We start from the raw sequence: 16,311 nt of genomic DNA on the forward strand, positions 1-16,311 counted from the left end.
CATCCATAATCCGTCAGGCGACAACATCTGATAATTCCAACGATAAATTCGACCAAATGGTTGCAGTTGCAGGACAGTCTCTAAATCAGATGGAGAAAAGGAAATTAAGGGAATTTCTTCGGCAGTATCGTGATATTTTCGTACCGAAAGGAGGAAAGACGGGAAGAACTACGGTTGTTAAGCATAAAATTGATACTGGTAATGCTAAGCCAATTCGTCAAACAGCTCGACGATTACCACAGGCGAAAAGAGAGGAAGCTGAAACGATTGTTCAGGAAATGAAGAAAGACGGGGTGATAGAACCTTCTACGAGCCCATGGGTCTCTCCGGTGGTCCTGGTTAAGAAGAAAGACGGAACGACGAGGTTCTGTGTGGATTACCGTTTGCTGAACAACGTTACCAAGAAAGATAGTTATCCTCTGCCTCGGATCGATGACACATTGGACACATTGGCTGGAAGTAAATTGTTTTCTACTTTGGATTTGAAGTCTGGATACTGGCAGGTAGAAATGGACCCAGTAGATAAAGAAAAGACAGCCTTCACCACAGGATCTGGATTGTGGCAATTCAACGTTATGCCATTTGGACTCTGTAATGCTCCTGCGACATTTGAGAGGCTTATGGAAAATGTGTTGAGAGGGTTATCTTGGAAAACATGCCTGGTTTATTTAGATGACATAATCGTCTTGGGGGAGACATTCGAAGATCATTTGAGGAATTTAGAAAACGTTTTTAATCGACTTAAAGCTGCCCAATTGATGCTAAACCCCAAGAAGTGCCAGCTATTTCAAGGTAAAGTCAATTATCTGGGTCATATAGTCAGTAAAGAAGGAGTGGCCGTGGATAAGGGAAAAATCGATTCCATTAAGGAATGGCCAAAACCAACTGACAAACATCAAGTGAGAAGTTTTCTTGGACTATGTACTTACTACCGGAGGTTTATTAAGAAGTTTGCAGATATCGCTAAGCCATTAACGCGACTTACGGAGGAAGCAAGAGATTACCGCTGGGATACAGACTGCCAAAATGCCTTTGAGACCTTGAAAAAGCATTTAATAACAGCACCAATTTTAGGGTATCCACTGCCAGAAGGAGAGTTCATCTTAGATACGGATGCAAGTAATGTGGGAATTGGAGGAGTGCTGTCTCAGATTCAAGGAGGGCAGGAACGAGTCCTCGGATATTTTAGTAAAGTTCTTTCAAAACCTGAGCGGAATTATTGCGTCACGAGAAGAGAACTTCTGGCAGTAGTGAAATCAGTAGAGCACTTCTATCAATACCTCTATGGAAGGAAGTTTTTAATCCGAACCGACCATGCCGCCCTTAAGTGGTTGATGCAGTTTAAGAATCCAGAGGGTCAGATAGCCAGGTGGATCGAACGACTCCAAGAATACGATTTTAAGATTGAGCACCGAGCCGGAGTTAGCCACAGAAACGCTGATTCTCTTTCCAGAAGGCCATGCCCAGCAGAGTGTTCCCACTGCAACAAAACGGAATCCAAGGAAGCAGCAGTGCTAAGAACGACGATTCTCAACGACGACTGGACGCCTACTAAGATAAGGGAAGAACAAGAGAGAGATCCAGTTATACAGAAAATCCGAAAATGGAAAGAGGAAAACCGTCGACCACCTTGGCAGAAAATATCGAACCTATGCTCAGTAGTTAAGACGTATTGGGCCCAGTGGGACTCATTTATCATCGAAGATGGCTTGCTCAAACGAGTCCTGGAAAATGATGACGGTTCAGAGAAGAGAAGACAGTTGGTGATCCCAAAGAGCAGAATAGCCGAAGTACTTCGTCAGTTACACGACAGTCCATCGGGAGGGCATTTTGGTGTAAGGAAAACCCTTCAGCGAATTCGGGAACGGTTTTATTGGATGAACAGTTCCGACGATGTAAAAGACTGGTGTAAGAAATGTACTATTTGTGCCACGAGTAACGGGCCTTACCGAAAAAGGAGAGCTCCTATGAGACAATATAATGTTGGAAGCCCGTTTGAAAGAATAGCTTTGAACATCGCTGGGCCATTTCCAGAAAGTGAAAATGGAGGCAAGTACATGCTGGTAGTAATGGATTACTTCACTAAGTGGGTCGAGATTTACGCACTTCCAGACCAGAAGGCCGCCACCGTTGCAGATAAGTTGATCCAAGAATATATCAGCCGATTTGGAGTGCCTTTGGAGATCCATAGTGACCAAGGCAGGAACTTCGAAAGTGATCTATTCCAAGGAATATGTGATAGACTAGGCATGAAGAAAACAAGAACTACCGCGTATCATCCGCAATCGGATGGTATGGTAGAACGAATGAATAGGACAGTTGGCAAGTATTTGACAAAGATGGTGTCCGATCATCAGCGAGACTGGGACCAATACCTTCCGTTCTTCACAATGGCCTACAGATCTGCTGTTAACGAATCAACGGGCCAGACACCAGCCAGAGTCCTATTCGGACGCGAAATGCGACTACCTTGTGATCTAGAATTTGGGTGTCGACCTGGAGAAGATGTAGCAGGTGAAGATTATGTGATCGAATTACGAAGAAGAATGGACGATGTACATGAGTTGGTCCGTTCCCACCTTCAGATCGCTAGCGACCGAATGAAGAAACGGTACGATACACAAGCCGAAAAGGGTTGCTTTAAGAAGAACGACAAAGTATGGCTGTATAATCCCAAGAAGCGAAAAGGTTGTTCTCCCAAATTGCAGCAGTTTTGGGAAGGTCCATACCTCATCATGGAGAAGATCAACGATGTCATCTACCGAATAAGCAAGATTCCGAGGGGAAAGCCGATGATAGTACACCATAACCGGCTGGCGTCTTTCGAAGGTGACCACGACGTAGATGAAGAAGTGGAAGTAAACCAAGTCCAAGACGTGTCTGACCTCACGTTTGAGGAATTCATGGGTGCCTATGGAGGTACCGGTAAAGCAAGACATGGTGTTACCACTGAAGAAAAGCAACTACAGACTACTCGCTGGCCCTTACCATCCCGGCCAGTATCAAAGACGCACCAGGGTTGGCATCCGTCTTTCGAAGGAAGTTTGGTCGAGTTGCAGAACTTCAATGCCAGGTGCCAGCTCCCGGTAAAACCTTGAAACTCCAAGATGCATCACGTTACCTTTTCTACCTGGTAACAAAAGACACTGCCCGTGACCAACCTACCTACCGAGATGTGTGGGAAGCCTTACTTCAATTGAGAGAGCACGTACTAGAGTCCGACGTGCAAAAGTTAGCCATGCCAAAGTTGGAGTGCCGCCAATTAGATTGGAGGGTTATCCGAAATATGGTGGAGGAGATCTTTAAAGACACCGAAGTCCAGGTGTTAGTCTGTTGCAATCCGCATAGTTACTGGTGCGGAGAGAAAACCGTCCCTTGTCATTTTTATACAACTGGAAGTTGTAAAAGAGGGTCCAGTTGCCGATACCAGCATACAGTTCCGGTTTCAGTCCCGACAAGGTTCCAGGAGGAACCATCTTTTAAGAGGGGGGCAATGTTACGATAATTATCCTGGCCTAAAATAACCGTAAATATTATGACTAATGTGTTCTGTTTTTAGATTTTACGAGAGTATTCTATTAGCCGGCAGAAATTTACCTGAATGGACCTTCCAGAAACGGTCGAGCCGATGTAAAAAAATACCCGTTTGCCTTACCGTTATAATTTCGCCGCAAATCGAGAAGGCTGTTCGATGATTCTAGCGTAAAGGCAATGGCATATATAAAGGACATTTGATTTGGAAGGAACAGTTAATTCTGAACTCGCGCTCGCGAATTTGTAACGTACGGATATATATAAATTTGTCAGATAAGTTAATATAAATAAAGAAATAAATTAAATCCGTAAGTGTTATAAATATTGAACCTTTTAATAAATCCACAACAATATCTACATATTACAAGTCCTCAACCTCAACTCAACCTGAACAAAATGAATACCTCTAGTAAAACCAGAGATAATAATAGGCAGTTGAAGCACTTGGCCTGTTACCTTCCTTGTATACCGTAGGTCCAATAGATAGCAGGCTGCTATAATCCCAAAGACGCACTAGCATAGCGGTATAAAAGGAGACTATTGTTTAGTAACTCGTCAATATTACCGTGCCAAGGGCATAATTTAATTTAATCAAATTCTAATTAAACTGAGATAAATACTTAAACCTCGACTTTTTTCAGAATAGTTTACTATCAGCCGCCCCATACGTGGCTATGGGATTGTGTTCAGTAATATTTAGTCCTATCTGTGATTATTTGATCAATAGAAATATTGTTAGCCGCGGAAATGCCAGGAAAATATTTAATAGTATCGGTAAGTATTTATGTATACAAGGAAAGAATAAAAATAGATATAGTGATATAGATATAACAAATGGCCCAAACTAATGTTATTTTTTATGAATATGTATCATCAATACTACGTTAATGCATATTGGATGAAATTCAGCGAAATCATGGAGAAAGTCGACAAACAGTAATGCTGCGCTTGATACATTTGATCCATAACTGGCCTTCGACTCAACTGTAGAAAATTAAATTTTTTGTCGAAAATGGTCGTTTTTATACCCACAAACTGAAACTTGTTCTACTCGATATAATTATGATGCCAATATGCTACGTTTCAAAGTACACCGAAAATTTTCCATGGAAACCTATGAATTTCTAGCAATTTTTAAACAAATTATAAAAAAATACTTTTTTTCGCTTCGAACCACTTTTTTAATAATTTGAGTTATTGTAGTAGAGGCGGAAAAAACCAATTTAATCGTTTTCGAGACCATTTTTCAATAGGTTGGATATCAACATTTAAAGAAATCAAAAGACATTAAAAAAAGACAAAAAATAGAAGATGCAACCTTAAGTCAAATAGTTTCAAAATAAATAATTCCATTTTGATTTTATATTGCAAAAATCAGTTTAAAATATCCATTATCAAATTGATATACCATTGGGTTTCGGAATAAGAAACGTTGTGGGTAAGAAATAATCAATGTGTTTGGAACGTTAAAGTTCAGACGTTTATCGATTTTTAAGCTGATTTTTGTAATATAAAATCAAAATGGAATTACTTATTTTTAAACCAGTTGACTTAAGGTTTTATCACATATTTTTTGTTTTTTTTTTTAATTCGATGTCCAAATTATTGAAAAATGGCGTCGAAAAACGCTAAAATTGGTCTTTTTCGGTGTTTATTTGCATTTTTAATTTAAAGAATAACTTTTATTTTAAAATAACCCGAATTATTAAAAAAAAGTGGTTTCGAAGTGAAAAAAGCAATTTTTTATAATTTGTTTACCAATTGTTATAAATAAATAGGTTGCCATGGACTATTTTCGGTAAATTTTTAAAAATAGCATATTTTTTTGTGGCTTTAGCACTTAGCTATTTAGCCAGATACGTATTGAGAAATAAATAAATAAAAAATTACTAACATTAATATTCTAATATAATTATTATATAATATATATATATATATATATATATATATATATATATATATATATATATATATATATATACATATATTATATATATATAGATATATATATATATATATATATATATATATATATATATTATATATATATATATTATATATATATATATATATATATATATATATATATATATATATATATATTGAAATGATTTCAATATGTTAAAAAGGATACAACTTAAATGGATTTTTATATGAGTTTGTTGTTCATGAATTTCATGAAGCCATCACAATGTGGGTTCGACTCTGAAATAAAAGAGAGAAAAAGATTAGTAAATTGTTAAATAAATTAATTTTGACTTACCTGGTATAGTGTTAATAATTTCTGAATAGTATAGTTGCCTAGTGTATAGGTGAATCGTCTAAACCTTAAAAAGAACAAAAAAAGAAGAATTCTTAAAAAAATATTTAAACATAGAAATTTTGAAAACGTCAGAAAATAAACTGTCAAGCAAGTCTATGGGAGCTAAATTAATAGGGGTTTTGTTAAATAAGAAATTACAATGATGTGGAGATGAAAAGAATAAATTGTATTAGCATTGTAATAGAATAAGTTTTATATCTGAACATTTTTTTTTATAAATTCCCAAATTAGATGTGATTAAAGTGATTATGAGAAATTAATGTGGATTGACAAATGTGTCAGAACAGGACAGTTTTATGGTTAAAAAAAAAATAGAAGACGAAAAGAAAAAAGAACGTTGGTTGCTGTTAGCAACGGATGATAGATTTTGGGGAGAGGCCGACAAGAAATTTTGAAAGGAGAGTCCTGAAATTGTGGAATAGGTCGGGAGTGTTTTTTTAACTCGTCTAAAGAGAATTTTAGTTTTTCCACAGTTTCCACAGCAGAGATATCCAGAATTTGTTCCAGAGAGTAAGAGAAACAATTTAACTTATAAATTATTATTGGAGTACAGAAATGTCATTTAAATTGAGAAAATTAAAATTCATGAATTAACATAATTGCGATAGGCCTTAAAAAAATTGAAAATATTAATGATCATTAAATTAAAAATAGAATAGTACGTACCTTAACTTCCGAAGAGAGGATTGATATTCCAGTTTCACCAATTATTTTGCAAGTAGTTAGTTTTCTTTAAATAAATCAGAACTGTTTTAAAGTAAGGTTGGATAATAATTTTGGGGATCATTTGAAATTTTGATTATATTTGAATGCAAGTTAAAAGTCAGCGGAATAAAGTGTTCATTTTTTTTTTATAGTTCATTTAAACACTTTATAAAGTTGCAATATTTATTTAGTTTTTAGGTACTTGTATAGAGTCTCCACATTTTGTAATAAAATTTTATTGTCACGACTCTAAACCACATTAAGATTTATACGATTCCTATTTTGTAAATTTTTAAAGGCAACCCAAGTTGCAGACGAATTTTATTGTTTATATTAAATTTGTTCAATATTAATAAATAACGTGCTTCATTTGGGTTAATTTATCAAAGGTCTAAAGTAAATTTTGGTTTAATTTCTTTTTGAACTCTACCAGGAGACTACAGAGTCGACGTCACACAGTGACAGATTGCTTAGAACACATAATTGAGCTAGCTGAGGTATATATTAAATTAAACAACGAACCACAGATTTTAAAAATTACAACATTTATTATAAATAAAAATAAAATTAATAAAATACAACATTTTCAATATATATATATATATATATATATATATATATATATATATATAGATATATATATATATATATATATATATATATATATATATATTATATATATATATATATATATATATATATATTATATATATATATATATATATATATATATATATATATATCTGTATATATATATATATATATATATATATCTATATATATATACACACACTCAAAAATGTTTTGCATAATGTAATATTTTCAAAATTATCCACCAAATCTGGTGAAATCTATTTTTTTTTTAACAAAATACTTTATTATATATATAAAATTGTATGTTTTAAAAAAAATTTAAAGGATTAACAATTTATTATCAATATTTACAATATGTATTATAAATATATTTTTTTTTTTTTATTTTGTACAGATATAGGAACTAATACTTAATATGCCGTATTTCCACCTCTTGCATCAATGCAAGACTGAATGCGATGTCCCATGCTTCTTATAAGTGTATTAATGTAGTTCTGGTCCATGGTGCCCCATTCTTCAATCGCTGCTAGTCTAAGGTCTTGTAGTGTCCTTGGGGGTAGCTGCCGGGACTGAATTTTTCTTTTGAGCATATCCCATCCGTGTTCAATGGGATTGAGGTCAGGTGAGTAAGGTGGCCATTGTAATCTGACGATATCTTCTGTCTCTCAAAAATCCGTCACATGTCTCGTAGGATAGGGAGGCGCATTGTCGTCCATAAAAATAAATTCTGGACCAATAGCTCCTCGCCACAAGCGTACAACAGGCCTAAGAATGGTATCAATATAAATTTGTTTATTCATGTTACCAACAATAGGAATTAAAGGAGTTTTATTATTTAGTATGATGCCGCCCCAAAACATTATGGAGCCACCTTGATATGGGACTCTTTGGACAGCTTGGTCAAGTCTATCGCGTCGATTTGGGTTCCTCCATCGCCAATCGCCAATCCTCCAATCGCCCTTCCTGGGCGATTATCCTACAAAAGGCTAATTTTGGTTTGATCAGAAAATAACACATTTCCCCATCTGCTGTCATGCCATTGTAAATATTCATTGGCCCATTCCAGTCGAGTCCTTTTCTGCTCTAACGTAAGCTTTGGTACAAACAATGGTCTTCTTCTAAATAAATTCGCCTAATGTAACCTATTTCTAATAGTCTGATCGCAAATTACAATATTATGAGCTTGCTGGGGCTCTCTTCTAATAGGTAAGGCAGTCATAGAGGAGTTTCTCCGGGCAGTTAACGTTAAAAAGCGTTCTTGGACATTGGTAGTAATTCTGACTCTTCCGTTTTTTGGACGATCGGTAACAGAATTCGTTTCTCGATATTTTTTCACTATCCGAGACCCATCACCCTGATTAACTCCAACTCGGACAGCAACGTTGACTTGTGTGTGGCCTTCCTCAGTCAAAGTAACGATTATAGCTCTGTTGAACTCAGATATCACTTGTCTATTCATATTGTTCACTACAAAGTGAATAAAACGCAAACCAATTTTTACAAATATCGGTTTTCGAAAACTGATGAACGCAATATAAATACTGAGAATCTTTGCGACAATTAAGAAACAAAAATCAAGCAATAAAATACATTATTTTAGTAGACAAAAAAAATCTCAGTGCAAAAAATTTCAAATGAGAAACGTTCAGTGGAGTTACAGATAATATGCAAAACATTTTTGAGTGAGTGTATATATATATATTTATATAATGGCTATACACCCCCCAGCGTGGGGTTAAACCGCGAATGCTTTCTAGATCCTATTTCTTGGGTGGATCAGTCCCTTTTGTTTATAATCCACAAGAAAACTAAGTTCCTGTAGCTGGCTGTATACCATGTATCAAAAAATTTATTTAAAATCCTTTATAAAAGGTATATAATTATGTGTTTTAAAACCTTTTGTTTATGTTATCTTCTTGACAATATCTCTCTATTTTTTCCTGTCTCTAGTTTTTCCTCTCCATTCTCTGACTCCTGCCCTTTGAAGGTCTTCTTCAACTTCTTGCAGCCACTTTGATCTTGGTCTTCCCCTTCTCTTTCTTCCTCCTGGATTCCATTCTATCATTATGTATGTTATTGCCTCATTTCCTGCTCGCCAAATGTGACCTAACCATCTAACTCTGCATTGCTTTATTTTAGACACGATGTCTTCCTTAAGTTCTTTCTTAATCTCTGCATTTGTTCTGCTTTTATATTAATTTTGCTCTGTTCTGATTGTTCCTAGTATGGTTCTCACAATCTTTCTCTCTGCTATTTTTAAGTATTCTTCATCTTTTTTAACCATCGTCATTGTTTCTCATGCATATAATAATATTGGCCTAATTATAGTGTTATAAATGTTCATCTTAGTTTTCTTAGCCAGTGTTTTGCTTTTAAGTAATCTTTCGTTTGCAAAATAAGCTTTATTCGCTGCTTATATTTTTTCTTTTATTTCGGACTTCCTTTCTCCGGATTTGCTTATTGTAACTCCTAGGTATTTGAAGTATTCCACTTCTTCAAACTCAGAACTTCCTATTTTGATTTTTTCTTTCATTGGCTTTTTCCCTAATCTTAATATTTTTGTCTTTTCTTGATTTAATCTTAGTTCCATTACCTACCCTTTCTCTCTTATTTCTTTTAGCATTTCTTTCATTATTTTCCTGTTCTTTGCAATAATAGCAATATCGTCTGCATATACAATTATTTGACCACCTCTTGTTCTGAGATTTTCTTTATTTTTATATTTCGTAGTTTCTAGCATATTCTAATGCTAGATTAAATAGCGTTGTTGATAAGGCATCTCCTTGTTTCATCCCTTTATTTATACTAAATTCCACTGTCTCTCCTCTTTGTCTTTATCCTTATTTTTGTAGTTCTCATTGTAATTTCTATTAATTTTCTGAGTTTATGTGGAATTTTTAATTTTTTAAGTGCCATCATTAATCCGTTCCTTTTAATTGAATCAAATGCCTGTTTGAACTCTATGAATAACATTTCCAATTCTAATTTATATTCGTTTTCTTTTTCGATTATTTATTTTATTGTGTATATTGGATTTATTGTAGATCTTCTTTCTGTGAAACCACATTGGTACTGTCCTACTGTCTTCTGTGTGATCTTTGATAACCTCCTTTTTATTATTGATGTCAATATTTTATATGTTGTATTTGGTAACGGTATTCCTCTATAATTTTCACAGATTTGTTGGTCTTCCTTTTTATGTATTGTTATGATCTGCCCTACCTCCCAGTCCCCTGGCATTTTCTCTTCTTTCCATATATTTTTCAATAGTGCCAGTATTTTTCCTCTTAGTTCCCTTCCTCCGTATTTTATTAGTTCCGTATTAATTCCATCTTCACCAGGGGCTTTTGCATTTTTGCTTCTCTGTATTACTTCATCAAATTCCTCTAATGTTGGTTCTTTTGAAATTTCGATGTCTACTTCATTCTTCGATGTCTATTCTTCTCTGTCTTCCTCTTTATCTGTTCTTAGCCATTTATTTCTGGCTTGCACTTTTTTTCTGTTATTTCTCTACATTCTTGTTTTTTATTTTAGCCTGACTTTTACCTACCTGCATATTTGCACCTTCTTTTATTGATTTTTTGATCGTCTCCTATTCTGTGTTTATATCTTTTGCTTTATATTTCTCTTTTATTTGAACTGTTACTGCTTCTTCATATTTTTTTCTTACTTCTTCATTACTCATTTTATTGACATTCCACTTTTTATGTTGGTTTTTCTGTTTTGTTTCAATTTTAACTTTTTGTCTTATAGTAGCTGTGACTATGTAGTGGTCTGAATCTGCACACGCATCTCTAAATGTACTTAGATTTTTTATTGACGATTGTTTTCGTTTATTAATCATTATGTGATCAATTTGACTATATGTTTTCTGATCTGGTGACCTCCATGTTACCTTATGTATTTTAGGATGTTCAAATTTTGTTGAGCTTATTAACAAATTTGTTCTTGTTGCTAGATTACATAGTCTTTGCTCATTGTCATTCGTGTTTTCGTGTATTGTATGCTTTCCTGCAATTTGTTGTAAAAAGTCCTCTTTTCCAATCTGGGCATTGAGGTCTCCTAATACAAATATGAGATCTTCTTTGGCTATTTTTTCTATCTTCTCTTCGACCCTATCATAAAAGATTTCTTTTTCGTCTGAATTGCTTGTTTCTGTGGGGGCGTATAAGTTCAAGATTAATATATTAAATGGTTTGTTGTTGACTCTAACATAGGCCATCCCTTCGCATATTGGCTTGAAATTTATAATTTTCTCTCTTAGGTGCCTTAGTATCATGAATCCCACCCCTTTTTGACCTTGTTTCTTTCCTCCTGAATATAACATTGTAAAGTCTTGTTTATAAATCTGTCCTTGTCCCTCCCAGCGTAATTCTTGCAGTGCTGCAATATCAACCTGATGTCGAGGCTCTGAATCCCATTTATTCTTTTATTAACTCAATTCCCAAATTTCTTAGTCGTTTATTTTGCATCAAACGTGACTTTAATCCACAGCCGTTATATGGAATTATATATTTTAAAAGTTACATGACTACACGACGGTGGTCTATTAAGACAAACTGATCTATATTTCAAAATTAAAGGCATATACTTTTGTAAAATATTTAGATAAGTACATTTTTTTTGTGTCTGAAGGGTACTGAAAAAACCAGATATGTATATTATTTATTTATGTAAGAAATAGCCTTTTGAGCATAAACCCCGTTCTGATAGACCACCGACGTGTATTAGAGTGTTAATCCTAAACAACTCAACGGGGGTGGCTCAGGTGGCCGAAGATCTATTTTTGCATGTTGTAAATTTGTTTTTTAATACCGTCATGGAATGGAAATTTTCTTCGATAAAGTAATTTTTATTTTCTAAAAAGAAGGCTGCGTAAAATGGCAGCACAAGCGTTTTAAAAGAAAAAAGAAGACGAGGACGAGGTTTGTAAACTGGCTTGTCATAGGTTTATTTTCTTTTGATTTGCTAGATTGTGCAAAATAAGGTGCCTAATTTTATGCAGGTTGCGAAAATTACGCACCAACAACTTAATTATGATTAAATAGCATAATAATTATACGCCGATTGGAACACTGCTGTAGCGCCAATGTGTGTGTACGCAAAAACCGATAGTCCACGGAAAACTCCCAACGTTGGCGCCAACATTATCTCCAACACAGTTTTGTCGGTACACACATTGGACGAACGCTGTTGGGGCCAACGTTGGTCCCCATGTGTGGAGCCGGCGTTACTGTTACACATGGCTCTAAAGGTCGTGCAAAGAGTTGGTGGATTTTTATTAGTCTAGTAAATATTTGTTAGATCATCTGAGTGTAGTGTGCTTATTCCAGAATATAAGGAATTGTTGATACATGAAATTTTCACTTGGATAATCTCGTCTAAAATTCAAGGAAGGTTCTAAAGCTTCAACATGCAATGGTGCTATTGGAGTAGACTTCATTGTTTCCATACATATACGTAGAACAGTACGTTGACATACATAAATTTTATTTAAAATGTGTTTACTTTCTGATCCATAAAGTATACATCCATAGTCCAGAATAGATCGGATGCAAGATTTGTAAAAAAGCAAAGAGGCATTCATCAATGTCCGAGGGATATTCGGCGGATAATTTTTCGAAAAAAAAAAATCATAACTCAACATAACGAAACATTTATTTATTAAAAGTACAGTTAGTGAAAGTACAATTATTAAAATTTAAGTTAACATTAGATTCGTTGCTGTTCTCTACTATAGAAGATCTATTACCACGCATATTTATAATCTTGTTGTGGTGTTCTTGATCGAGATTCAAGTATGGTTTTATAGAATTCTGATTGCCATGACCAGTAATTTTTAGCAATTGTTGTTCTTCTACACCACTTTTTGCTAATTCACTAAAGTTGATCTATTCGATTGATTTGTTATCTTTTTCTCCTTTTCATTCAAGTCAATTGCTTCAGCAGAAGATTTAGTCCATCCATTCATTGTATTTCTTCCAACAGGTACATTATCGTACCATTTGTCAGTTTCATTTTTCCAGTGTCGATTTGGTTTTATGAACAGTCGTGATGAGGTAATATTGTCGCCTCGTTTTGATATCAGTTTATGAAAAAGACGTACAGGGCATCTTTGTCTCTCACTATTGATAACCAACCATTTACTATTTGCACAGCTTTTAGAACCACCTTGGCACGTTTTACTGAATACCGGATTGTATTCAATGCGATTTGTTGGAGTGTCATCGTTATTTTTCTCGATTTGAAAAAAATCCACCAGACAAGCAACTGCCTCTCCTCCTCGCCACGCTAATTCTACAGCAGCAATATGGTAAAATTTACGCATAAGACCTTCAGGGGTATCTTCATCCCAAAGCAATATTATTTTGTTAATTTCAGACCAATTTAACGAAACTGAACTGGCCTTACGTTTACATGGATCTGCTTGTAATTTCTTCCTGATTGCATCGCGGGCATCTCGGGCTGGTTTAAACACTGTATTGTTAAACGGGTCAATTATAATATTATAGTCATTATAGTACTTTTCTTGCAATAGTTTGCACGAAACGTTCCACATTGTCTTCACCGTTGCCTCTTTGAATTCGTCCCCGTTTTTCTTTCTCATATTGACGGCCCAATCTTTTAGTATCAACGCCAATTCTTCTAAGCTTCTATGTTCATTCAACTCATATTCTCGTCCGCAGCAAAATTCCATGAATATTCCCCAAATATATTTGTGGCTGTAGGTTGTATTTCTGGTAATTTTTTCTTTGATTAGCGCATTTATACTTTAAACATTCTCATTGCCGAAACGTGACATTTTGAAATTTATTTGGATGAAGTTGTCAAACTCGATCGTGTTGTCATAGGAATTGAAAATTGCACTGAATGCAATTATCAGTCTAATGTTGACATGATTGGGTGAAATTGTTCCACATAACACAAAATGACGAAATTTGAATGGTTGTTAGAAGTCGAAAAATTATCAGTAGTAATATCCCTAGGACATTGCTAACAGACGAGATAATTTCATGACAATCGAAAGCTCGTTGCTTGGTAACAGTTACCAACGAACTTGAGAAATTTGTCATGTAATTATGAGTCATTCATCAATGTCCGAGGGATATTCGGCGGATAATTTTTCGAAAAAAAAATCATAACTCAACATAACGAAACATTTATTTATTAAAAGTATAGTTAGTGAAAGTACAATTATTAAAATTTAAGTTAACATTATATTCTCATATTGACGGCCCAATCTTTTAGTATCAACGCTAATTCTTCTAAGCTTCTATGTTCATTCAACTCATATTCTCGTCCGCAGCAAAATTCCATGAATATTCCCCAAATATATTTGTGACTGTAGGTTGTATTTCTGGGAATTTTTTCTTTGATTAGCGCATTTATACTTTGAACATTCTCATTGCCGAAACGTGACATTTTGAAATTTATTTGGATGAAGTTGTCAAACTCGATCGTGTTGTCATAGGGATTGAAAATTGCACTGAATGCAATTATCAGTCTAACGTTGACATGATTGGGTGAAATTGTTCCACATGACACAAAATGACGAAATTTGAATGGTTGTTAGAACAGTCGAAAAATTATCATAATAATAAACATAGCATATTGGCATCATAATCTATCAATTAAAACAAATTTCAGGTTGTGGGTACAAAATCGAGCTTTTTCGACAAAAGCCACCCGCCTATATTTACAGGAGCTCAAACATCCATGTAATAAAATAAATCAGACTAAGTGTACTAAATTTAATAAGTACAATCTAGTGAAGAGAAAATTCTTTTAGTATGAATTCGAATTGTTAAATAAAAAAAATGTTCGATTGCAAGCAATCTCTAACGAATTGACTTTTTGTTTTAGGTACTCTGCTTCCAGCTCTTAGTCTGGCATTACTTGGCTTTATTCCAAAAGAACATTCATACCTCTCAGTAGCACTTTTAATTTTTAATGGTGGTATCACAGCAGGAGGTTTCTGTGGCTTCCAGGTGAACCATGTTGATCTCTCGCCGAACCATTCCGGAATTCTCATGGGAATCACGAACAGTTCGACCAGTATATTTTCGATTATTTCTCCACTTATCGTGCAGTTTATCGTCACTGATCTGGTAATATTAGAGGAAATATTTTTTATTTAATATCCTGAGATTAACTCACAACATTATAATATATAGGGTGGTCAACTTAGACGACCGAGTTCAATATCTCCATTGTGAGAAAAAATCTAGGAAAAAGTTTTAAAAAAAATCATAAATACAGTGTGGCTTCGCGTTTTAAAAATATTTTCAAATATATAGATTATCCTACAGGGCTAAAAGTTAAATAGAAATAGGTAGAATTTGAATTAAGTTTTTTTTATGGAAAACCCTGTAAACTATTTTAAATTTATTTTCTGCTTATATTTTCCATCATATTAATGTGTTTCACTATCTTACATTGGCGTCGGCAGCGAGGTACAATTTCACCTGTGTACAAAATTCAATTTTTTTACAAAAAGGGTATATAATTGAGCTGCATAATATATTAATGCGTTTGTTTCCATTTAATTATCTTCTAACACTGTAAATACTCAGAGGCCATTGTTTGTTAGTGCTGTCCAGCCTAGCTTGCAACTCGTGTGCATATTGTTTTGTATTCTTAGCGTTTAGAGTAATAAAAAAATAGGTTTCATTACTCTCTAGTGATATTCTGACAGTTGTATACTATTTTTTGTGAATTTAGCGTGTTCGTTACACTAGTGGTATCAGAACGTGATGGGAAAAGCCAAAGACATCTCACCAAAGAAAATAGCGGAAATAAAAACTTTATTATTGAACACTAATCACTCTATAGCATCAATTTTTAAAGTTTCAAGAGCAATTGTGGACAGTATAAAGGAAAAAAACTTGACGAAAATTTGGATTTACCCACGGCACAAACAAAAATGTGGTTGAAACAAAAATTACAACACCACGAGATGAAAAAAATTGGAAATATTGTCTCAGCCAACAGAAAACAGAAAACAACCTCGAAGGATTTTAACGAAAATGGTGCAGGAGTCTGGCATTCATATTTCACCAACGAGAGCTCCTTAGCGAGAAAAGGATCTGGGGTTTTCAACCTGTCGCCCTGCTAAAAAGCCGTTACTTACACCAGCCATGAAGAAAAAAAGGCTT

At 34.4% G+C, this 16,311-nt stretch overlaps 1 protein-coding gene across 2 annotated transcripts in view; it reads left to right on the forward strand.

Annotated features, from left to right (window-relative positions):
* Positions 1-16,311, forward strand: part of LOC140437266 (putative inorganic phosphate cotransporter) — a 114,183-nt gene that overhangs the window by 89,532 nt on the left and 8,340 nt on the right. For both annotated transcript variants that reach the window (XM_072526690.1, XM_072526689.1), the window contains exons 6-7: positions 4,176-4,308; positions 15,020-15,264. In XM_072526690.1, coding sequence (XP_072382791.1) covers positions 4,176-4,308; positions 15,020-15,264 — 378 coding nt within the window. The remainder of the gene's footprint in view (positions 1-4,175; positions 4,309-15,019; positions 15,265-16,311) is intronic.

This window comes from Diabrotica undecimpunctata, chromosome 3, assembly GCF_040954645.1.
Source record: "Diabrotica undecimpunctata isolate CICGRU chromosome 3, icDiaUnde3, whole genome shotgun sequence".
Classification (NCBI taxonomy): Eukaryota; Metazoa; Arthropoda; class Insecta; order Coleoptera; family Chrysomelidae; genus Diabrotica; species Diabrotica undecimpunctata.